The sequence below is a fragment of the Phragmites australis genome, chromosome 15, assembly GCF_958298935.1.
Source record: "Phragmites australis chromosome 15, lpPhrAust1.1, whole genome shotgun sequence".
Classification (NCBI taxonomy): domain Eukaryota; kingdom Viridiplantae; phylum Streptophyta; class Magnoliopsida; order Poales; family Poaceae; genus Phragmites; species Phragmites australis.
In genome coordinates, this window is record NC_084935.1 from 6,873,379 (window position 1) to 6,896,596 (window position 23,218).

Below are 23,218 nucleotides of genomic sequence, written 5' to 3' on the forward strand. Positions count from 1 at the left end.
TATTGTCCTTATCCCAACGGTCTCTGAGGGTTTTGGCGGATCCATGAAGACCACGAAGGAGCTCCACGACCTTGTCAATTCGTATCTGCCTGCAGTCCCCTCCCTTCTTTTGTCTGTTCGGTTCGAACCACTGCCCTATGTTATTGGCTCCTATGTGTACTAAATAGATTGTTTAGAAATAGCCCCCGGGAGCTGCCTGAATGGTCACTTTGTAATGAAATGACCAGTCTTCATATAAATTTCTCATGTGTTTGAGTAGCAAGTAAGTTCAGGGTGCTTGCTAGCAAGCTTCCTGGTGCTTAGGATGACCCTTAGCACGACAAGCCCTTCGGGGGTAACCAGTGCTCGACCCGATCTAGGACTTGCGGCGTTGTGATCGTCATCCCACAAACGCCCATACCTTCGACACTGCGCGAACAACAATTTTGACTCCCACTCAATCGATGTGATCAATCAGGTAGAACAAAACTTGTACGCTACATAAAAACACACTACAGATCCTAAAAGCTCTAGCCCCTGACCATCTAATCGATCGAAAAACTGTCGACCAGGCGGTCAAGCCTATGAATTGGAAAAACTTACAATTTGGTGAGACCGTTCATACCCGGGTTATCCTGCAAAACAAAGTCTAATTTTTGAATTTGAAAAAACTTACAAGCCATGCTCCATACTCGTTCGGAAGATCCTGCAAAGTAGAAAAACAATTTTGTCTTCAAGCAACCTTACACATAGAACTCATGTTCCACGAGTTTATGTAATTTGTGGCCGACCTCTGTGGCTAAGTTGATCGTGTCAGGTCAGAAAATACAGACCACTTTGTGGAACCCTTTCCCTTGGGGAAGAGCCTATTATGACCTACCCTATTCCTGAATTCGTCCAAGGTCGAGATCATCTACGACCCGTTAGTGAAGGTAGTGATGCATTGTCCAATTTCAAGAAGCTCGCAGCAGTTGAATCAGCCTCCAATTTGTGCAGCCGAAGAAGTGCTTCCGACCTCAAGGCAAGAAGGTGCAGGCAAAATGTGATTCCCTTGAAAATGACTGAATTACCAAAAAAGGTGTTATATATTGGAACATAATTATAAGGAGGGGCTACAAATTGAGAGGAGTCTGCTCCGTTGGCAATGGTCGCATGTGCTTCCCTTAGCGCACTCTTCCAGTCTCCGGTTTTCCTTGCATCCATTCATCTCTCTTGATGGCTTTCCACCTCGTGCAGCTTCTGCCACTCAGCAGGATCACAAAGGTTTGCATTCCCAGCCAGCGTAAAATGCATTCTTGCCTTGTCAACCATCCCAAGACTGAAATATCGTCATTATTGTGCCATTTTAGTAGCTTCAAACAACTACATTACATTGAATATACATGTAAACATCGAACAATTAGGACTATAATTTTATGATAAATGCGCAATTATGCGCATTGTGATCAAAATACAGTCCACAATACAGGTAAGCACTTCTTTTCAGCTGCATTGTGTCATGTCCACATTAAAGTCACTACGACATACCAAGCAAAGATACAAATGTCTCTATGTTTCTCGTTCAATGCAAGATCAGCGATTTTACTTCCAAAGCAAATAACAAAACAACTGGTAATGATCACCCTGACACACCATTACGGTACTAATATGCAATCAGATAAACAAGAAAAAAACTGATACAAAAGGAATAACATATTGGATTTGCACAATAGCAAAGCGGAAGAAAAAAGGTGAGATCTGTGGATGCAGTTCCATGCCATTCCAGTGCAGTAGGCAAGCGAAAAGAATCTCACCGGAGGCATAGTCCGGCAAGGCGGCTGTGCGCATGGGCGCTCGCCGGGTCCAGGCGGAGTGCTTCTGCTAGGCGGCCGAGCCTGATGAGCGAGTCGGCATGGTTGTCGCGGCACTCGACGCTGTCCGGGCACAGCGCCACGGCACGGCCATAGTGCCACAGCGCCTCGCCGTACCAGCCCTTCTTGTACCACTCGTTCCTAGCGCGAGTCACCTCCTGTAGATCATCAGTGGTACTCGGTGGCGTCGAGCGGCTCGCCGGAGACCTCAAGGAGTTCCTGTGGACATGCTGCTTCTTGTGGGAGCCAGGCCTTCGCCTCCTCCGTACCCCCTCATGATGCTGTCGTGGCCATAGTGCCCGGTGCCGGATCCGAGCACGACTGACCAAGGGGCCGTTGACGGTGGGGATGACCTGCGGTAGCCAATCCGATCGGACAGGACGGTGGCGATGACAGTAGCTACTGTAGCAATGAGTCTTGCTCATGTGTACATATAGATATATGGATATGTATATATATGCATATATGAATATCTATACGTATACACATACATATATGTATATACGCACACACACGTATATCTATGTGTATATATATGCGTTTATGTATAATATAATTTTCATTTTTGCGAAATTCCAGAAAAATGTGGAAAGTAATATTAGTTATATTGGTAAATTGACTGAAATAATCTAAAATGCAAAGAAAAATATTCAAAACTCAAAAAAAAATAAAACAAATTTTGTTAGGTTGGTATTACTGTCGTCTACATGTTAAATTATACGCATGCATGAAAGTACTACTGCTTTCCTATAATTAGATGAATGTGTTCAATATTGATAAATTCACAAATAAATATTAAAATGTTTAAAATTGATAAACCTAATTTTTTTAATCACGCTATGTAAAAGAACAGGCACAGTGTAGGCACACCAATCAACTAGCTAATCGTGATTAGGCCAGCAAACCCTCACACCACCGTCATTGTCAAACCACAAAAATAAACTACTCCTACTCATAAAGAAAACAAAAAAAAAACAGAGAGAGGAAGCAAGCGAGAAGGTCCAAGCCGCGGAGAGACGCCTAGCACAGATCCTTCTCCTCTCCCGTTCTCTCTCCTCGACGCTTCCGACGCGGCAAAGCAAATAAAGGGAGGAGAGAGAAAGAGGAAGGAGGAGGAGCCCGAAATCCCAAGCCTAACCCCGAATCCTGGTCTAATCCCTCAATCGGCCTTGCGTTTGTTCGGGTTGGAGGATTCGGGGGCGCAGCCATGAACGAGAAGGCGTCCGTCTCCAAGGAGCTCAACGCCAAGCACAAGAAGGTCTCGCTTCTTCCTGCTCGTTTCTTCCTCGCCGATTTCACTTAGATCGGGATTGTGCGCTGCTGCTTTGATTGAGGAGGAAATGAAGGAAAATCCGTTACGATGTGCAAATTATTATTTTTGTGGGTCATGGGTTGGAGATTTGGGATCTGCGGTGATGTCGTTGTTGATTTCTTGTTCCAGGATTCGATTCATAGTTGCGCTGATCTGTGTAATTGCTGACAAGGGCGCAGATCCGAACTCTGTTCCGTTTCGTTTTGCTTCGGTTCATGTTGGAACCAACAAACGGGCACAGATGTTAGTTAAGTTTGAAGGAAGCGATTATAGGGCTTTGGTGAATTCATTTGACTGATGATTGACTGCTCTGTGAATTAATTCCAAATTTGCAATCAGTATCTGTCTGCTAGTCTCTTATAGATTCTCTGTCTTTTCTCTTATCTGGTAATACGAAAGGAAGGGTATTTGTTGGCTTTCTTTCCTTCTTTAGTTCTCAGTACAAGTAATCTCACTAGCTGTCTTCATTCCAAATTGTCATCGCTTTGATAACCCGCTCATCATATCATGTGTTGTTTATGTTGTTTTAGCATCATTCTGGTTTGCATGTTGGTCTTATTCGACATATAGCCTTTACAACTCATTGTATTTTCTCTTTGCTGATTTCCAGATATTGGAGTGTCTTCTTCGGCTGACCGAGAACAGAGAATGTGCAGACTGCAAGTCAAAGTGAGTGGTCCTGTGCAATTGGTTATTTTAAATATGGCAGCTTTGTTACAAGTATGATCATTTTGAGGACATGACATATATTGATAATTGATTATTTGATCCATTAGTAAAAGCGAAACCAGCCATGTCCTATTTCTTGTTACAACGCATCTACTTTGTTTTGGCATACATTTCTCATGTGTAAACAGATGTTTAATTAGAGGAAAGGGTATTTACCAAAGCAGGAACACCGGAATGGTCACTGTGTTACTGACTCACTGTACCAAAAAATATGCAAAAATACATTTCTTTGTCATAGGCTCATAGCTGGTTAATCCTCCTTGTGTGCTTTGAATTCTGTATCTCTGCATTTACTATGGATAGATATTTGTGCCTACAGCTCTTGTTCAAGTCAACACTCACTAACTGTTTGACTATATTGCAGGGGTCCTCGATGGGCAAGTGTGAACCTAGGGATCTTTATATGCATGACATGTTCCGGGATTCATAGAAGCCTTGGGGTACACATATCTAAGGTCAGTGCATATCATGTGCATGAGCTTCACTGTTTACTTTTCCAACTCAGCATCAGTGTCGCTGGCAGACTTTTTGTCCTTCATAGATGTTCCGTCAAAATGGACTTGAAGCCACAAGGTTGATGTATGGCTTGAGGTGAACAACTTTTGAGGACAATCTACTAGCCAATCTTTCAACGTCAAATGTTTTAAAGTTGAAATTTATACTATGTTTCACACTCTTAATTTTTAGATCTGTTCCCTGCATTGCATGAAGAAGAGTTGGAATAAGTTGATTCAAATGTGGAATGACACAATCAAATGGAATTACCATCATGTGCTACTATGCCTATGGCAAGACCCAATATAGCGTGTCAGCTTAGTTATCCTCATCATGCTAGAACCTTGACATTTAGTCTTGCGCTAATGTTTTTATGGTTACCATTGTATTGTCTCCGATTTTGTTGCATTTAAGTATATTTTGTTGTGCAGAAACCAAATTATTTGTGTATGTTAGCAAGAGAGAACACACATGTGTTCTCTCTCTTTCATGTTGTATGGCCGATTATGCATAGCGATCAATTAGCCTGCTGCTTTTATAATTTTAGTAAAGCATTTTTTCTCTAATGCAGGTGAGATCTGCTACCCTGGATACATGGTTGCCAGAGCAAGTTGCATTCATTCAATGTATGGATTACTCTCTCCTGGAACTTGAAAAAAGAATATTTTCTCACAAAATAAAATAGTGGTTTTTCTCATGATTGTATTTATCATCTTGCAGCAATGGGAAATGAAAAGGCAAATAGCTATTGGGAAGCGGAATTGCCCCCTAACTATGATAGGGTTGGGATAGAAAACTTCATACGTGCGAAGTATGATTCTTGCCAACTCTTTCAGTGCCTTGGGATCTAGTGTGATTTGTTTCATCTGCTTTCTTTTTCAATAGTACATGTAACCTATATTACACCTCAAATGTAGGTATGAGGACAAGAGATGGATACCGAGGAATGGAACATCACGACTGTCCTCGGGTGCCCGAGATGAGAAGAACTTAGAGCCTCAGGCTAGTGCTACCAGGAGTGGACATGGTCAAAGATCTTCATTTGAGCAACACCGTGCTTCACTAGCTGCTACGAGTAAAATTGCTCCTGTCGCTTCTATGATGCCCACCCAGGTAACCCTTCTTTCTTACCACAAGCTTTTCCTGGCAACAATCCCACACCTGACTTTGAATATGAACACTCTTTCTTGAACTCAAGCCGAAATTCTTTTTTTACTATTATCACTTGCAAAAGTCTTTGTCACCAATTATTACTAGTTTACTACCAATTGCTTTTATACATGATTGATTAATGGAGATGGAGAAATAACTGCAAGTCTTCATATGAGGCGCTATGCTCTAGATCATACTGGCTCGAAACGGTTAAGTGCATAAATTGTGTATTGGCAGACATCTAAAAATTGAAGTGGTGATGTGTAATAGCATGCTAATGGATGTTTCCTGAGTGGGTGTGGATAATGGCTCTGCAACCATTATAAGATAGATTGCAGTCCAGGGCATGTTTATTGGTTCTCTCATGCTTTGCCTTGACTACCAAGGTTGGTGGTATTTATTGTTTCAACTGGCTTACATGGTCTTCCTCGCTCACCGTCATCTCTTAATCGTGTATGATGCGTTTAGCAAGTCTGATAGTTGGTCAAATTAGTTAATGTGTTTAGCATCTTAATCGTGTATGATAAACCAAACATAAACTTATAATTAGTGAACTGTTCTGCATTAAGATTGTACATTATCCATTTGAATACTGCTTGAGTAGTTTTAGAGACTATAATAAGTTGGTTTCATTTTACTTGCTATATTCTACAAAGATTTTTATTTAGTCAGTAACTTTGAGTTTCGTTTTGGAATGACTGCATGTGAAGCAGGCATCACCTCAGCCAAAAGTAGAACCACCAGTTCCCAAAGTTGCTTCACCTCCTCAGCCAGAGAAATCACCTGCTCAAGTTGATGCAACACGCCCTAAAGTTCAAAAGCCATCGGTTGCGCCACCTCCTAAAGTTGATTATGCTACTGATCTTTTTAACATGTTAACAATGGACGGAACAACCGAAAAAGAATCAGAGCTATCTTCAAACGATGATAGTGCCTGGGATGGCTTCCAATGTAAGCTCTTGTGACTGATCTTCCAATTGAAGAATTCTTCTATTTCTGTAGGGACTTAACCATATCTTTTCCTCTTTCTGTTGGGGTTACTACTTCGGTACATTGTTTATGGGTTGCCATGTCACTTTATTTTGCTCTTGCTCATGGGTTTTTTAAAATTGTTCAGCTGCAGCACCAGTACCTAGCTCAGAGAAAAAGGATTCTGCAAAACCAGCAGAAAGTAAACCCCAGTCTACATCAGGAATAGAAGATTTATTTAAAGACTCGCCATCTGTATCAGTATCCTCAGCTCCAGCTGTTTCCCAAGTAAATGTGAAGAATGATATCATGAGTTTGTTTGAGAAGGTGAGCACTAGCACTCCTTTTACAAACTAATTGTTCATGACAAGTGGCTCTATCCACAAAGAAGGGGCACATTTATGGTCTGTCTAAGAAATAACTGTGTTTTGCAGTCCAATATGGTATCACCATTCGCTGTCCACCAGCAGCAGCTCGCGTTTATGTCCCAGCAGCAAGCTCTTCTTATGGCTGCTCTTAAATCTGGAAATGCCCCCCAAATGATTTCGGGGAATGCCAATCTGTTGAATGCTAACGGTTCTAATGCCCCTCATGGAAACTTACCTACCCAAAGCTGGCCAAATCTTGGTTATCAAATCCCCGGGTCAACTCCAGCAGCACAGAATGGTGCCACCAAGGTAAAGATCCACAGATGATCAGTAGATCTATGCACACTTGACTACCAGTTTTACCATTTGTTCATCTTTCTTGTTGGCAGGTTGGGAACAACAATCAAGAATACTCCTCTGGGAACTTCGGTTTTGGTACACCTGGGTAAGCTATACTGTCTTGACCTTTCTTTACATGTAGCTTGTGGTAGTGAGGATCTCCAACTGCACCTTGCTAGATTTGCAAACAAAATTTAGATGATGTGCGTTGAGCTCAGCAAATTAATCATATGCCTGTTTTTCTGATGTGCCTTGTTGATTGCAGGGTGTACAACATTAGTTCAGCTGTCCCAGCCAATGGGGCCACGGCTGCAGGTGCTAACAAGAGCACAGCATCCCCTGCCTCTTCCACCCTCCCCTCTCAATCAGGCAAAGATTTCGATTTCTCCTCGTTAACTCAAGGAATGTTCTCCAAAAGATGAACGCCCTTGCCATACCTGGAAGTTGAACAACAGGCCTCTGTATGATGATGAACACGACAGATTGATTTAGGGAGGACACTAGGGCCTTGTACACACTTCAATTGAGGCAGCTTTTCTTCTGGTGGATACATAGTTACATGACTTTGTAGCTGTCCCGGACAAATAAAAGGGGCAATATGGCATTAATCTTGCTCATGTTGTTTCCTACAATTTTAGAGTTTCTTGTCAGTGATGCCAACCCCTTCAAAAAGAGGATTACGCTTTGTCAGTTATAAGAGTATAATGCAACCTTTTCATTCTCTTGGTTGTGATGCAATACGTGATACCGACTATTTTGTATTGTACAATAACAATTGGATTTTATTGTTTCTACATGTCTGTATTGTTGTGAGGTTGAAGTAGGCATTGTTCATATATATCTTAAACCATTTTGTGTACCAACATGTCTATAGTTCGACTGTCCACAGAGATTCATGTTATTTCCCTTAGAATCTGTTCAAGAATTGGTGTTAGCAACACACACTGCTTGGCAGTTGGTACTCGAATATGAATTGCCAAGCTTTGGCATTTACCGATGCCATGGCAGGCTCCAAATTGGTCAAAAATCTCGTAACTACTAGTCACTAGCAAATGTGAAATTACTGATGTTCTGATGCTGCAACCATTCACTCCATACATTATATACATTATACAAATGTGAGTATGTGACAAATAAGCTACTGAAGCAGCATGTACAACACGGGTGAAAAATGCAACAGCTCAGACTAGTTTAAGTCCCAACTGGCAGGAACCAGAATTATTGGTAAGTTATCGGCAGCTCTCAGCAGGAATCATCACCTTACCAAACTGGCAACATAGGAAGACCCTGAAATTACGGGAACAAGTTGTGCAACCACGAGGCTGTTAAACGAGGCCACGACCAACGCAGCTGGCTGCTTATTCCATATCATGAAAGATTTTTCCTAGCTAGTATATACAAGTAATGCTCGCGAAGGGGAAAGAATGCCAACTTTCTTCGGGCGAATGGCTATGGCAGAAACAATATCAGGCCTGCAATGTTGTGAGTAGTCAGAAGTTGCTAGTGGCTTCTTAGAATTCTTGTAAGAAGAATTACTAAACGGATAATCTCCAGCAATTTAGTAATCTACCTGCCATGGACCTGTGCGTACTTCGCCAACAGTTTTTTGCGGCTCCGAAATTAATGTGTAATCACCAACAAATTAGTACAAAATCCAGGTATGTCACTCGACGCCTGCTTAAAACAACTTGGTAAGCAAAGGAACAGAACAAAATACCTTCTGCTGGGAGATAACATTGTCCACACAGGTTGATGACAAATGGTACAATCATACAACCATGGTTTCATTGATATGTAAGAAACAGTACGTTAAGATGATGCGTAAGGGTGCATGGCAAAACAAAAATGCGCTGTTGTTTACTGCAGTATGACTTGTAAGAACAATAATTACCTGTTAGCGGTAATCCAATGTACCAGCACTCAATGTGAACGGAAAAGTTAGAGAACCTGCAATGCAAGTAGTACACTTATTTCGTGGCAACAATAAAAATTCAAATGGGAAAAAGAATCAATACTTAAACGCATACCATCAGCAGAGCCATTAATAAAATTAGCATGACTGTGTATGCCTCCGGTGGCAATATTGTCAACTGAATTTTGAGTTCGATCACAATAAGCACCAATAAGAGCAGCTATGTCAGGGGGGCTGGTTTGAATAACTTGCTCTACTTGATCCATCAGTATGCTTGACTGGTTTTCCATATATGTAAATGATTCTGCAGAGGTTGTAGCCCTAGCTGCTGCGATACTGAATATGCGACACAATGGAGTGTAACGTTTCATCTGAGCAGACTCAGAATCACCATCAAATGAGAAAGCATAATCACCATTTGAAGATCCTGATTTGGCGTCCTTCGTCCACCTTTTCAAGATGTACTGAGCAGGGAGGTCCTTGATATTCCTTGTGTCGAGTACCTTCAACATATAAACTCAAACGACTTACAACTACAATTCACCATGGAATTGAGTGAATCAAATTTAACAAAGTGATCTTTTGGCTTGTCCTCAGCATTTATCCTATACTCAGAAATTGTGCCCATCTCACAACATTTGTATAGCATGCAATCTATGTATAACTCAAATTCCCTCTCAAACATTTTAAAGGCAGCAGGCGTATAAACATTGGCAGCTTGCCGTAATATTCGCATGGAAGGTGGCTTCTTTGTGCTCTGATTAGCATTCACATCAGCTTCCAGCTCTGCAGATCGACGGTCACATAATAGTCTTTCAAACTGTTCAAAGAAGTTCACAAGGTCATACTCTAAGGATAAATGTTTTCTTAGGTGACTAGTCAAGCTTTCCTTCTGCTGGACGCTTTTCATATCTGCATAAAATGCCTCACGACCATATGGCAGTGCCCATTTCTCCTTTATTCTGCTAGCCATTGATTATCTTCTAGGTCATACTTTTCCAACATTTCTTTCCGTGCTGCCAATAACTCATCCTTGACATCACAGTCAAATAAGCATCTCTTGAAGTTGCATTCTGGTAGATTACTAAGTTCTTGGACCGTGGAAAGCTTGACCCAACTGCTGAAGAGCATTTTGGTAAATTTTCCAAACACAATAACGATGGGCAGTAGCAGGCCACACGGCTGCAACAGCTTCGCTTATTGCAGCACATCTAACAGTTAACAATGTCTTGGGATGGCTTCCATTCATTGCCATCTTGAAAGTATCTAATAACCATCTGAAAGCTTCATTACTTTCATCATAGAGCAACGCAGCACCAAAGACAACTGTTTGCTTATGATGATTCAAACCTGTAAACAAAGCAAGTGGCCTACCATAGCCTTGCAGTGTATATTCTGGTTCAAGACATAACACGTCACCAAAATGGACAAAATCCATGATAGACTTTGAATCTGTCCAGAAAAAAAATCGTTAAGTTCCCATCCTCATCAGATTTTACAGCATAGAAGAATGAAGGGTTATCATGTTGCATCTTTTGCAAGTACTCTAGAGTAGCACCAACATCACCATAGTTCGGAGTCTTTGTACACTTGTATCTTTTGCAACTTCTACCTTCTAGACTGTTTAGAGAGGCATTTTCATTAATAAGATTTTTCTTGTGAATAGAATCATCGGGTTATCTATCTGCCAGATCAACTCCATCATCTAGATCATTTTCTGTACTTTGTGATGCCATCACAAGATCAGAAGCTGCTGCAACCCCAAGCTGGTGATTGTGGAAGGTAACAAATTCTGTGACATGATATTTGCCATTAGTTGCAAGCCTGATGACCATACATGCCGGACAACCAGTCCGGGTCTCTGGACGAGGCTTCTTTTTGCACCCCTCTTTTCTTCTCACGGAACCCTTCTTTTGAACAAACAAACATTCTTCTGGTGATAACATTCTCAGCATTCACTGTCATGCTTGCCCTTTGCGCGTTGAAACCAATTTTCCCTGCATACATGCTGTAAAATTCATAAGCCTCATCTTCATTCTCGAATTCTGGCGTTCTCGTGGTATCATCCACCAGATTTTCTCTCACAGCCCGTGCTTTGCGCCTAATTTTTCTTTGCCTTCAGCATATGAATTGTAGATGTTGTTGCCAGCCGATGGTTATGATTCGGTACAAACTCCGTCAAACGGTACTTGCCATTGGAAGTAAGCCTAATGGTCATGCTTGCTGGGCACCTGCTTCGTGTCTCAGGACGTGGGCACTTTGCTTCCTTGGCACCCTTCTTCTTCTCCCGAAAACCCTCCCTCGAGCAGACAAAAGTCCTCCTAGTGATTATTTTCTTCGATGTCGTCCAGAGTGTCGATCTCCGGACAAAGAAGCCCACCTTCTCCGCATATGCGTTGTAGAACTCATATGCATCATTCTCACCATCAAATGGCATGTTCACTTTCGGCAACATACTCTCGTCACAGCTATCAATGGCAGGATTAACATCAGCCGCAGCCACATCTGCCGCCGCATCCTGCGGATCAAGAACTGGCATCAGCACGGCCGGTAGCTAAGCATTATTCTTCAACAAAATGAGTTAGAAAGGACGGCAGGCGAGAGCGTACCCTATTTTGCTGCGGATTTGAAGCATTCAGCAGAAGCGGGACGGGAGCATGAGGAGGCCAAGGCACACATGGACGCAGGAGGACTAGATGGCCGGGCCAGGACTGCCGCGCTAACCTCGGGTCTGCGGCGGCGTCACTCGTGCCATGAGCAGGCCTGAAAGTCTGAACCAACGGAGGCACCACAGGCCCCGGAGTGACTTGTGGATCATTCAGGGATGGCAACGGATCAATCCCCGTCGGTAAATACTTTCCTATCCTTATTCCCATTTAGCTATGGGAGAAAGATTTCTCTTATCCTCATTCCTGCGAGAAATTTACGGGGATCAAGTTTCCAATAGGATATAAAATTGAATGATATTTGATTATTTTTATATATTAATAATGTATATATTGTATAAATAAGTAATTTATTAATGTATACGAGGGTAATTAATACAAGTTAGATTAAATATCGTAGGTCAGACAAAAAAGAATAAAAGTAATTTATTATTTATTCTACGTAATGTAAATATTTGTATATTTATATATTAAAAAAATCTATATATGTGATATCGGGATATAGCGGGGAGCGGTCCCCATATGAGTTCGCGGGAGACAAAATTTCCCTATCTCTGTCCTCTAATAAAGGAATTCCCCGCAGAGAATCGTGGATCGGGTCCCCATTGACATCCCTAATATTCATTCCTCCTCGGGGCGGACGACATGGGGTTCAGTTGATGAACCCCCAATTTATTGGAGGATAAGCTGCACCCGCACGTTTGGATGCCAAGTCGTGCGCCGCCAACTAAGACCGATCGATCTTGCGCACGTTGAAGATGGAAGAAGGGCCTAATCGAACTGAATCAGAAAAAATGGATGCTTGATTAGAATAGTACTCCACCCATCGATGGAAAAAATGAGAACTTGGATTCGACTGCTCATCGGAGAATCTCAACGGTGACCCAGAACAAAATCCACTCCCGAGAACTGCATCCGAGGAAGGTAAGGTTCTTACGGACGAAAGAAATCAATTCCAAGCCCCGACAGATCCCCAATCAACGCCAGTCAAGTACCAGCAGAGCGGACAGCGGGAGGAGGAGGAGGCCCACTACGAGGGACAGGCAGGCTGTCAAGACTATGGGATGTTAATGGGACCGATCCCGATTCTCCACCAGGGAATTCCTCTATTAGAGAATAGGGATGGAGAGATTTTATCCTCCACGAACTCATATGGGGATGGTGATAGGGATGGAAAGCCACTCCCAACTCCGCTTCCCGCTATATCCGATATCACATATATACACGTTTTTCTTAGTATATAAATGTACAAACATTATATTACATAGAGTAAATAATAAATTACTCTTATTTTTTTATCAAACCTACGATATTTAATCAATCTTGTATTAATTGCTCTTGTATGCATTAATAAATTACTTAACGTATACATTGTTAATATATAAAAATAATCAAATATCATTCAATTTTACATCCCATTAGAGACCTGATTCCCGCACAATTCACCGTGAGGATGAAAATAGGAAAAATCTTCTCCGATAACTAAATGGAAAAGCATTCCCGACGAGAATCGGCTCCGTTGTCATCCCTAATCAAGACCTGCCTCGTGAGGGCCGATTCAGCGGCGCGGGCGCCGACGACGAAAAGGACGATGGTGACAAAAAAAAAGAGGAAGCTTGAAGGCCTAGCGCCGGTCCGGACCTGGACGGTGGAATTGCACCTCGGTGGAACGAACGGCCCCGTCTGTGCCCCATGGGCGGAGGAACAAAGCCGTGTCCGGCGTTTCCACCGGAGCGGGCTGCATCCGCTTGGTTGGGGTGAGGCGGCCCATGTGGCTCAACTTTTTCGGGAGAAAGAGGTGAATCCGGCCCGCCAGACGAAATGCTTCACCATAATGAGCACGCAATCATTTAGCCTGGAAAATAATTTTGGTAAAACACTTGCGATTTTTTTCTATGCTGTACTACCTCGTTTTTTTCCTATGAGAAAAGGATATTATTAGAGGTTTTTTTAACATATCCTGATCCTGATTGTCCAGGTACTAAGTAGATTGTACATTTGTACTTATCCTGTTATCCAATCTCCATCCCAGCTCGTGTCTCTGTCGACTTCAATCCTTTTCGCCGACGTTGACAAATGACGGTTGCTTCCTGTATATACACTAGAGAGTAATCCTACAGGATACTCCAAGTACACGAACACGTTCGACTACTATATACACGCATCATATAGTCGGTACAAAACTACAACTGGCACGGTTACATTTCACTGCCAGTACTATGATCGTGTGCAGGGGCGTCATACAAGTCTGAGGTGTTTCTGATCAAACACACACACACACACACACACACACACACACACACACACACACACACACACACACACACACACACACACACACACACACACACACACAGAGAGAGAGAGAGAGAGAGAGAGAGAGACTCGCATTGCACCAAGTGTACTGCAGGTGCACTCTGACGATCGAGTGACTTGACCTCTGACAAGTGAGTGGACGAGTCGTGGCAACGCGCAATCCTTTGCGTTAGTTGGTCGTTGGATCTGTCCCACTAGCCCAGGTGCCACCGGTCGGCGCTCGATCGACCGGTACATGGCCGGCTGCTTGTGCAAGTGTCGAGCAGCGCGCGTTTTGCTCGCGCGCCGGCGATGTGGCAGTTAGCCGGGAAGTCAGGAGACAGTTCCAGCTAGTGTCCATCTCGAAGCGATTAAGAATCATCTATCTATCCGTGTAAGATTTGGATAAACGTCCGTGCTTTACACTTGATTTGCTGATGCAAATTAAGCGCTCAACTTTCCATGGTCAACACGATCGATATATTCATAATCACACAAGCAATATATGGATAGGTCTGGACTAGCCGTGCATGGCGTCAGTTGCAAGGACGTCCCTGGCTCCATGCCGTTGTTATCTTCTTACTTTTGCCTGTTTGCATGCATGGCTCTTGGGTCTTGTGGTCCCTCATATATAGATTTGTAGGTCACGCATATAATGATATTTTAAGAGACATCTTAAGATCTTATGGGGACACTTATAAACAACTTAACATAATACATTTTAGTGATCATCTCTTGTGTTGTTGTCAGCTTACTGAGACTCAGAAAACCTAATTTTGCTTAGGCTTAACCCGACGGGAAGAAAAATATTTACCCTTTTCTTCTGAGATTAGGATTTTTCGTTCTATTTTTCATATTACTACTCACACCATAGCCAAATTCATGGCGGTTTTAACCGGCCATTTTGTTTTCATGAATTTCAACAAAACCACCACAAAATATACCCATGTCATTAATTCTATTCCACTACTACGTACCTTGTTAATTTTACACGTACTTGAAATATTATTAGAGGATGTTTTGACCATATAATTTTTTTTCCAGTAGCAACATATGTTTTGGTAAAGTGGAGATTAACTGAGCTTAGACTTATCCTGTCATCTAATATTCATCACAACAGGGATCTCTGTCTACCTCAGTCCCTTTTGCCGACGTGCGTGGATATACCCAGCAGTGCTGCACCCTGTCGTTGCGAGACGTGTGTGTAGTAGCACACTAACGAACCTATAGCTTGCGCGTTGACGTGACCGCTTGTTTTCTGTACACGTCCAAGTACATGAATAATGACACTGTCGAGTAGTACTACATGGAAAATGAAAGATCACAAAGTGATGTGCACATATCTACTATTTGAGTTGTTAAAGTATTTTGAGATTCGGATTAACGTAAAAAAAGTAAGAAAACATCATAAAAGAAGCCAAAAAGTGTGGCTCTTTTCAGCACTTTTTTGGTTTGCTTCAAGATTCTTACATGAAAATATACATACGGTGCAATAGTAGGTGTGTACACACTTAGCGAAAATTTCCCTTCCAGTACTACAGGCAAGTACATGAACAATCACACTGTATTTGTGCATGTACTGGAGGGTTGGTGTACGGGCCATACATACGTTGGGCTAGGTACTACAGTCCACGCCACTTATTAGTCGGCACAAACCTACAATAGACAGGGTTGCATTCCACTGGCTGTCTCATCGTGTGTAGCCGTGTAGGTCATGACAGAATAGAAGTTAACTGAAAACCGAAGAACTGTTTCTGATCAAACACATGCATGTAGACCTGCGTGCGCCGACGGGAGAGAGAGAGAGAGAGAGAGAGAGAGAGAGAGAGAGAGTTGCAGTGTGTGGCCGCACTGCAGTGACGACTGGCTTGACCACTCCTGACTAGTGGCTGGATGAGCAGAGGTTTCGTTGAAACGCGCAAAAACTTAACTTGGGTTGGTCGGTTGTCGTTGCATGGCCCAGTAGGACTCCCTCCAGGTGCCCCGGCCCGACGCGCTAGATCGGCGCACGGCCGGCCGCTTGTGCAAGCGTCGAGCAGCGTTTGGTCTGCCGGCGAGGCGCGTGAGGGCTGCCAGCAAGTTAGGAGACATCGCTAGCGGTCTGTGGATAAGATTACGAATCTATGTGATACTGGATGCTTTACACTTTACAGTTGATTTGCTGATCGATCGGTGCAATTAAAGCGCTCGTCAACAGACTAACCTCGTGCCTAAGTTTCCAAGGTCAACGCCATCGATCGATATGTTCACATGCAGCGGTAAGATGGATATAGATATGGAGCCACCGTATCGTCACGACTTCATGGCTAGTTGTGTACGGCGTCACTTGCATGGGCGAGCTTCATTACACGTACCAATGCGTTGCTACCTTCTTATCTTGTTTTCTGTGCTTGTGAGTACATATGCATATATGGCTTGTGTGGCCGCCGGGTGCACGAAGGAATTGCTGTTAAGAAAATAGAGTAAGAAATTGTTATTAACAAACAAGCTTCTAATGTGTTGTTAGTTCTTTTAGACTCTTGATGTAATTTATTGTCTCACAGTCATCTGGGATTATTCAAAGAACTAGTTCTGTATAAGAAACAAATTTATTCTCTATCATCTTTAAATTGCTTATCACGTCATCTTTAAAGTACCTTTTCGACATCAAGTGCGTTCTTTAATTACAACCAAACCCTGGTTGATCTGGTTGCATATTGCTCTGCATGCAGCCATGCACGCCTACTCCACATGGTTTGGGCACGTATGCAAAGGGCATGTGATAGTCAGAGCAATTACTGGCTCGATCGATTGGTCTCGTGTAAAGTGAGCAATTACCGGCTCGATCGATCGGTCTCGTGTAAAGTGAGCAATTACCGGCAATTCATGTGCGTTGGCATGCATCCACCTAGCCGCGCACAACTAGTTCGCACACGTAACAGCTGAGATACTGGTGTAAAGTTTTCTTCTCCAGATAAAGCAGCTGCACGCTAAAGCTGGGCGGTGAAAAAGATTCCTCCACGTCTCCGGGACGTGTGGCGGAGATCAAATTACGACTAATCACAGAGCAATTTACGACCAAGAATCAGTAGCTAGGCGGCACACGTAATACGTACTACTGATTGACCTGTGCACAGACCCATATGACGGAAAACGAACGCTTTAAAAGTCTCGCCACAACACAACACAACACAACACATGGACGTGCGTTAACAGCAGTCGCAACCACTCATTACCAGTACTCGTTCTCGTTCCTCAGCAAATACTACCGCATCACACGACCCTTTTCCTCTCACCGATGCATCGTAAACGGCAAACAAGTTCGCATCCGATCTTGTCTTGATGACTAGGAGTACTATGTTCCTTTGATAACCCAATCGAATAATCCATGCACCATGCATGGGTTAAGCTACACCATCCATGCATGATCCCTGGTCATTACTAAATTTGGCCCTTCACATGGGTCCGGCTCACTGCTCCCGGTCGGCTAGCTCACATGCCAGAAATGACAAACTACTCATGGGTTGGTAGGCAGGTACAGGTCAGGCCCATAGATCGAACAACGGACTGTCCATGGCGTTCTCCTTTTCGGTTTCCATTTCTTCATGACACACATGGAGCTGGTGCACGGCCGACCGCGCGCACGATGCTTTCTAGCACAAGTGGCGGCGAACGAGGACGCCAACACGCGCCTAACAGCGTATCCACGCGTCCAAAAGTACGCCTTGTGCCCGCCGGCCGTGGCCCTGGATTGGCAAGATCTGCTGCCCACTCTCGTAGCAGGCTCCGATTGAAATAACCTGGTCCTACGATCCAAGAGTATATATATACACGAAGCATTTTCTGTACCCCTATAGTATATAACAGTGCGATAAGTTAAGAATATTATTTTGCAAGTAAGAAGCACACCACGCTCATACATGTGCACAAAAACACACATACACAGCTAGAATATGTACGGGCTAGAGCATGCATATACATGCATCTGAATTAGAATTTAAGTAATAAAAATTAAGAGGCTAAGGGACTGTTTGTTTTAGTTTTGGATTCTGAAAAGCAGATTCTAGATTCTAGATTTTAAAAAGCTGAGGGTCCAAAAGCTAAGAATTATTTGGCTTTGGTTGCGTAATATCCATAATACCCTTAGTTTTTCTAAGTGTATAATTATGTCTATTTAAGATTTTTTTATTGTATATTTTGAGCATAGTATATTTTCTTTCATGCATATCAGGCACGAGTTGAAATTAAATTAGCTATGCGATATTTCATATTAAAGTGGTCATGCATGGAGATCATATTCATCTAGCAACCTACAATAATCATCATGCATGTGGTTGGATTAAAATAAATCAACATGCATGCATAGTTGGCGGAGTCCTTTTGAGCTTCTAAATAAACACAAAAGTAATAAAAAATCATCTAAAATAGCAATTATTACAACACGGATCGTCAATCTACCCTCTCATAGAAAACAAAGCATTAGCAATATTATCACGAAATGCATTCATGTCTCCATCTTCATCTCCTAATGCATTGCTTCCACCTTCTTGAGAAGAAGATTGTTGGCCGACATTTGGAATGTAATTTTCATCTTGATCACACATGTCAAAGTCTTCATCCCTCAAAGCACTATCTCGAATGAAGTTGTAAAGAGCCATGCATGCAATAATTATGTTTGTTTGCTTAACCATAGGATAACTCGGCAAGTCTAATAATATTCTCCATTTCATCTTCAAAACACCAAATGATCGTTCGATCACATTACGCAGAGATGAATGTAGATGGTTAAATATTTCCTTTTTACCACTAGGACGTGGGCCCTGTCAAAATTCTGATAAATGACACTTCTCCCCTTTGTATGGAGCTAGAAAACCCACTCGATTAGGATAACCCGAGTCAACAAGATAGTATTTTCCTGAAAAAATATGTCATATTAGCGACAGTTGTGACAATATGGTAAATGAGATGACAACGAGCTAATGTGCAACTATACCTTGTGGAGGATGTGAAAATTTATTACCATATTTGCGTAGTACATCATTGAACACCTCATGTCATGAACTGAGCCTGGCCACCCAGCAACAACAAGGTGAACCTCATGTCAAAGTCACATACCGCCAACACATTTTGAGTGGAATATCCATGACGTCCCACATGTGTAACCAGTTCAGACGAAGACACAACAACAGGTACATATGTGCCAGCTATTGTGCCTATGCAGTTATTGAAATGAGGCAAAAAACCGCGAATCTTCAAGTCTAGAATGCACCGTTCTGAGCTCTGAATCTCTTGATTTGATAATCTCTGCTGCAAGGAGATTGATACTATCTAACACTTCCACAAACTTCGTACTAATTGTTTCGGTTGACCTCTTGAAGATATTTTTAACTTGGATGAATGATTGTGGAGCCCCAATAATCCATAAAAACATACCTAAACATTCAATAGAACTCATAACTCTAGTTGACTTCAAACCATAATTTGTCACCAACAAGTCATGTAGCCTATCAAAAAGTGGTCTACTCATCCTAAACATATTGTAGCATTCTCTTGGATCATTCAAGTTTTCCATAACCGAAACATGATCTGAAACACCAAATTCCCTCCTTTCAGATTTGTTCAAGAAAATATCACCATAGTACGTACCAAAAACGCATGCTAACGCTCCATATTATGCAAGGCACTCTTGTTGACTACGAGCAAGCTCAAATATTGCATCATCATCATCACTTGCCACGTCATCAGAATTACCACTTGAACGCATCTACAAATAAATATAAAGATAGGTTACACAACGATAATAGCACCATTATTCCATGCAAAATAACAAAACGATAATAGTACCATTGTTCCTAGCAATATTACATAACGATAGTAGTACTACTTCCAAATTAAACAACTACTCCTTTTTCTTTTCCTCACACCATCTTTTTAGTCAATTGAGCCTTCCTTCTTTGGTGGTTAAAGTGAGGAACATATCGCGGTTTTTGGCTTTGACAAAAAGCTTGGTAGCCATAAAATGTTCGTCACTTCCTTCAATTGCTCCAGACTCGACAGTCAAACGCATCACTTTCTTAATTGACTCAGACCTCATTTCACCTTGGAACACCTTGTTGGTTACAACACTAGAAGACTGCATATTTTTCATTATGCCTTTCATTATCTTAACCATAGAGTTCTTTCTATACTTTTTTGGGCTATCATTGTTAACAGAAGCACTTCGCTTCAACATATTGGCACCCTTCCTATTGATGTTATTTTCCTCAACGCCTACATCACTCAATTGTTCCTCATTATTGACATTTGCTCCCACTCCTTCACCAGGAACATAAGAGGAAGAACCATCGACATGACTATTATCAAACATCCTTTCTAGTTCTAAGAGATTTTCAGAGGGACCGTTCCGAAGTTTCTTCCATTCTGCATGTCCCTGGAGATCAAAAAATGTAATGTTATGTTAAGCTTGGCTATAATAAATTGAAAAGAAACAAATGAGGTAAAAAGTGATTATCTTTGTGTTGTCTTTCCACCAACTGTCGCTTGCCACAACCGCTCCTTTAGCATTGTCCCATCCAAGTCCAGTAGCTTTATTAATGGTTAACCAAAAGTTGTACAAACCCTTCAGTGCATCTCATCGGTTTTTCAGCTGTAGTTTAGTGTGTTTTCTTCCTGTCCTAGCGAAGAATTTCTCATGCAGATTCTTATAGCCCTTGGAAGTAATTCCCAGCATCTATTTCCTCCACACAAATTTCACAAAACAATCTATTGTAAAAGGCGTCCCAATTGGCTTTATCCGGCACAAAGTCCTCAATCTATTTTTCATAACAGTAGGTAAGCTAGAATCGAACATCACATAAAGCTCTATGCAAATTCAATAGCCAAAATAGTTCAGTTAAATAACGCAAGCATGTTATAACAACTATTCCGAGGCAACAACTACACGGGAACTTTATTTTCAAAGATTGAATATTTGCAAGATGCAACAACTACATATCTCCATAGATGATACGCTCGGCCAAAGAAGCAACAGAAAGATCAGATCGATTAACTGGGAGGGGCGGCCGGTTGGACGAGCGGCGGCTGGAGGGCACCTGCTGGAGGGCGCCGGCTGGATGGGCGCGCCAGCTGGACGGGTGCCAGCTGGGAAGGGGCGGGCGGAGGGCTCCGGCGGCTGCAAATCGGTGATGGGAGATCGGGAGAGGGGGGGGGGGGAGCCGATGGGAGATTGCTGATTAGAATAGAAGGCCGAAAGAAAACGTTTCGGAGAACATAATGGCATTGGTGGGTAATTACATGATGCTTGTGTGGGTATTTTTATTTTTTCTAAAATCACAGTCTGAAAAAGCTGGTTAAACACAGATCGTAGATTGTGATAGAAAATAGATCAAATTTTGAAAAACAAATTGTACAATCTAACTGTTTATTTTAACTTCAATTTTTCAGAATTCAAAGCTAAAACAAACGGGCACTAAATCTTGGTCAGGACAGATCGAGTCACCGTGTTACGCTACGTGCGTACGTGTCAGTTAGATTCCTCGAGGTGTACGTATATACTCTTGAGGCCGCGACAGTTAGGCGCCACAAGATGTGCTGAGATACATACACGGGAAAGTTAGGTTTACTTTGTATGGTAGAGAGGCCGATCGCTCAGTCGATCCATACGCGCGGTCTCGACCTCAAAGTCGGCGCGCATGCGTAGTGCGCTGCTCCATCCTTTTGGAGACACGAACGAGTTCGCGGACTGGAAGCAAGCGTCGCATGGTGGCGCCAGGTCGTCTTTTCGCCGGCCGGCTCCCGACGGAGGCCACAGACGTCGCCGGGTTCGGGAACCGTCGCTGTCCTGGAGATCCGCCGGGTCCAACATGTACGCCCGGCTCTGCAGAATCAATCGTGTACCAGAACAAGCCACAGAGACAGGCAGGGCCAGGGGGATCTTCAGGGGTGCGGGGGGCTCAAGCTCCCCTACCCTCTGGTGCTTCATGAAGAGGAAGGACTTGTAGGAGGAAGAAAAGGAGAAGAGAAAGAATAAAGGGGTTGGAGAAGGATGAAGAAAGAAAGTCATTAGCAAGTAGCTATAATTTTGACAGAGTATCGATAGACAACTAGTCCTAACTAATAAACTATGACTAGTATATATATTATGTTGTGCTTCGTACACTAGATACTTTTGCTCCGTAGGAAGTCAAATTCGTATATATATCTATCGCTGTCGTATGCACTGTTCCTTTTTAGATACTTACACAACTCAATGAGCACGTGTGCATATGTGACTGCACCGATCGAACGTGCGCGATCGATGCATATATATTTTCGTGCGTGCACGAGTAGCTCGTGCGTAGACACGCGTACACGGCCAGCCGGCGAAAATATAGCGTCGCGCGCACAGAACCCAGGTCTCCCGTTTACGCACCACGCCTGCGCTACTACTGACCGCTATTCTGTGGCGATGTCACTTCACGTACGCTAATTACCTTGCTAACCATAGTTACGTACGTTCTCAACCTTGAGGTTGAGGGTTAGTGTCTCGAAAAAAAGGGAAGAGGGTTACTGGCCGTGCATGCGCGCAAGGGCATGTGGTGTGCGCGAGAGGCTTCGGAGCCGCCACGTACGGCGACGGCCGGACGTGGCCACTGCATGCGACAGCGCGGGACTCGCCGTTAAGAAACAGTTGACATATTTGATTAATCTTTAATCAAATTATAAAAATATCAAGTATATAAAAATTATACAAATATATTTACAATTTAAAATGATTTTATGATATATAAATTTTGTAGCTATAAATCATATGTTTTATAAAAAAGTTTTAATTAAAATTCAACATTAAAGATTGAGATCATAATAAAACGTCTACTATTTCTAAATGACGTAAGTCTCTGGCCTTACTGCCCACACGACGCACAGGCTGACAGGCACACGTTGTTGTGTGGTTGCGGGTGAACAGGCAGGCAGAAGGTAGGCAAAAGCTACCTGCAGGTTACGTGCGTGCGTACACAAGGGAAGACGAACTAGGTTACTTCACGGGCGCAGCTCACCAAAGCTTGACCGTTCCGGCCACGGAAAATAGCTCAGCTCGCCGGCCGCGGCCGGCCGGCGTGCATGGGCCGTGTTCGGCAGGCGGTTCGAACCGACCGACCGAGGCGCGCGCTACTGTATTGTTTGCCGTGTGCCAC

At 42.9% G+C, this 23,218-nt stretch overlaps 1 protein-coding gene and 1 long non-coding RNA gene across 3 annotated transcripts; one reads left to right on the plus strand and one right to left on the minus strand.

Annotated features, from left to right (window-relative positions):
• The first annotated feature begins 2,807 nt into the window (after positions 1-2,807).
• LOC133892330 (ADP-ribosylation factor GTPase-activating protein AGD5-like) lies at positions 2,808-7,989 on the plus strand. Of its 2 annotated transcripts, XM_062333029.1 has the most exons (11): positions 2,808-3,087; positions 3,752-3,810; positions 4,235-4,325; positions 4,937-4,991; positions 5,086-5,176; positions 5,283-5,478; positions 6,231-6,468; positions 6,635-6,813; positions 6,921-7,163; positions 7,244-7,299; positions 7,459-7,989. In XM_062333029.1, the coding sequence occupies exons 1-11, from the start codon at positions 3,037-3,039 to the stop codon at positions 7,613-7,615; spliced, it is 1,416 nt and encodes a 471-aa protein (XP_062189013.1). In that variant the 5' UTR covers positions 2,808-3,036; the 3' UTR covers positions 7,616-7,989. The 2 variants fall into 2 exon arrangements, with proteins under 2 accessions (XP_062189013.1, XP_062189014.1); XM_062333030.1 differs by lacking the exons at positions 2,808-3,087; positions 3,752-3,810; positions 4,235-4,325 and adding an exon at positions 4,369-4,461.
• A 169-nt stretch (positions 7,990-8,158) lies between these two features.
• Positions 8,159-10,175, minus strand: LOC133892331 (uncharacterized). Its single transcript, XR_009904368.1, has 4 exons — positions 9,221-10,175; positions 9,085-9,140; positions 8,764-8,867; positions 8,159-8,665 (listed from the first exon to the last, which is right to left on the minus strand). It is a non-coding gene; the product is annotated as an uncharacterized LOC133892331 (long non-coding RNA).
• Positions 10,176-23,218: the final 13,043 nt, after the last annotated feature.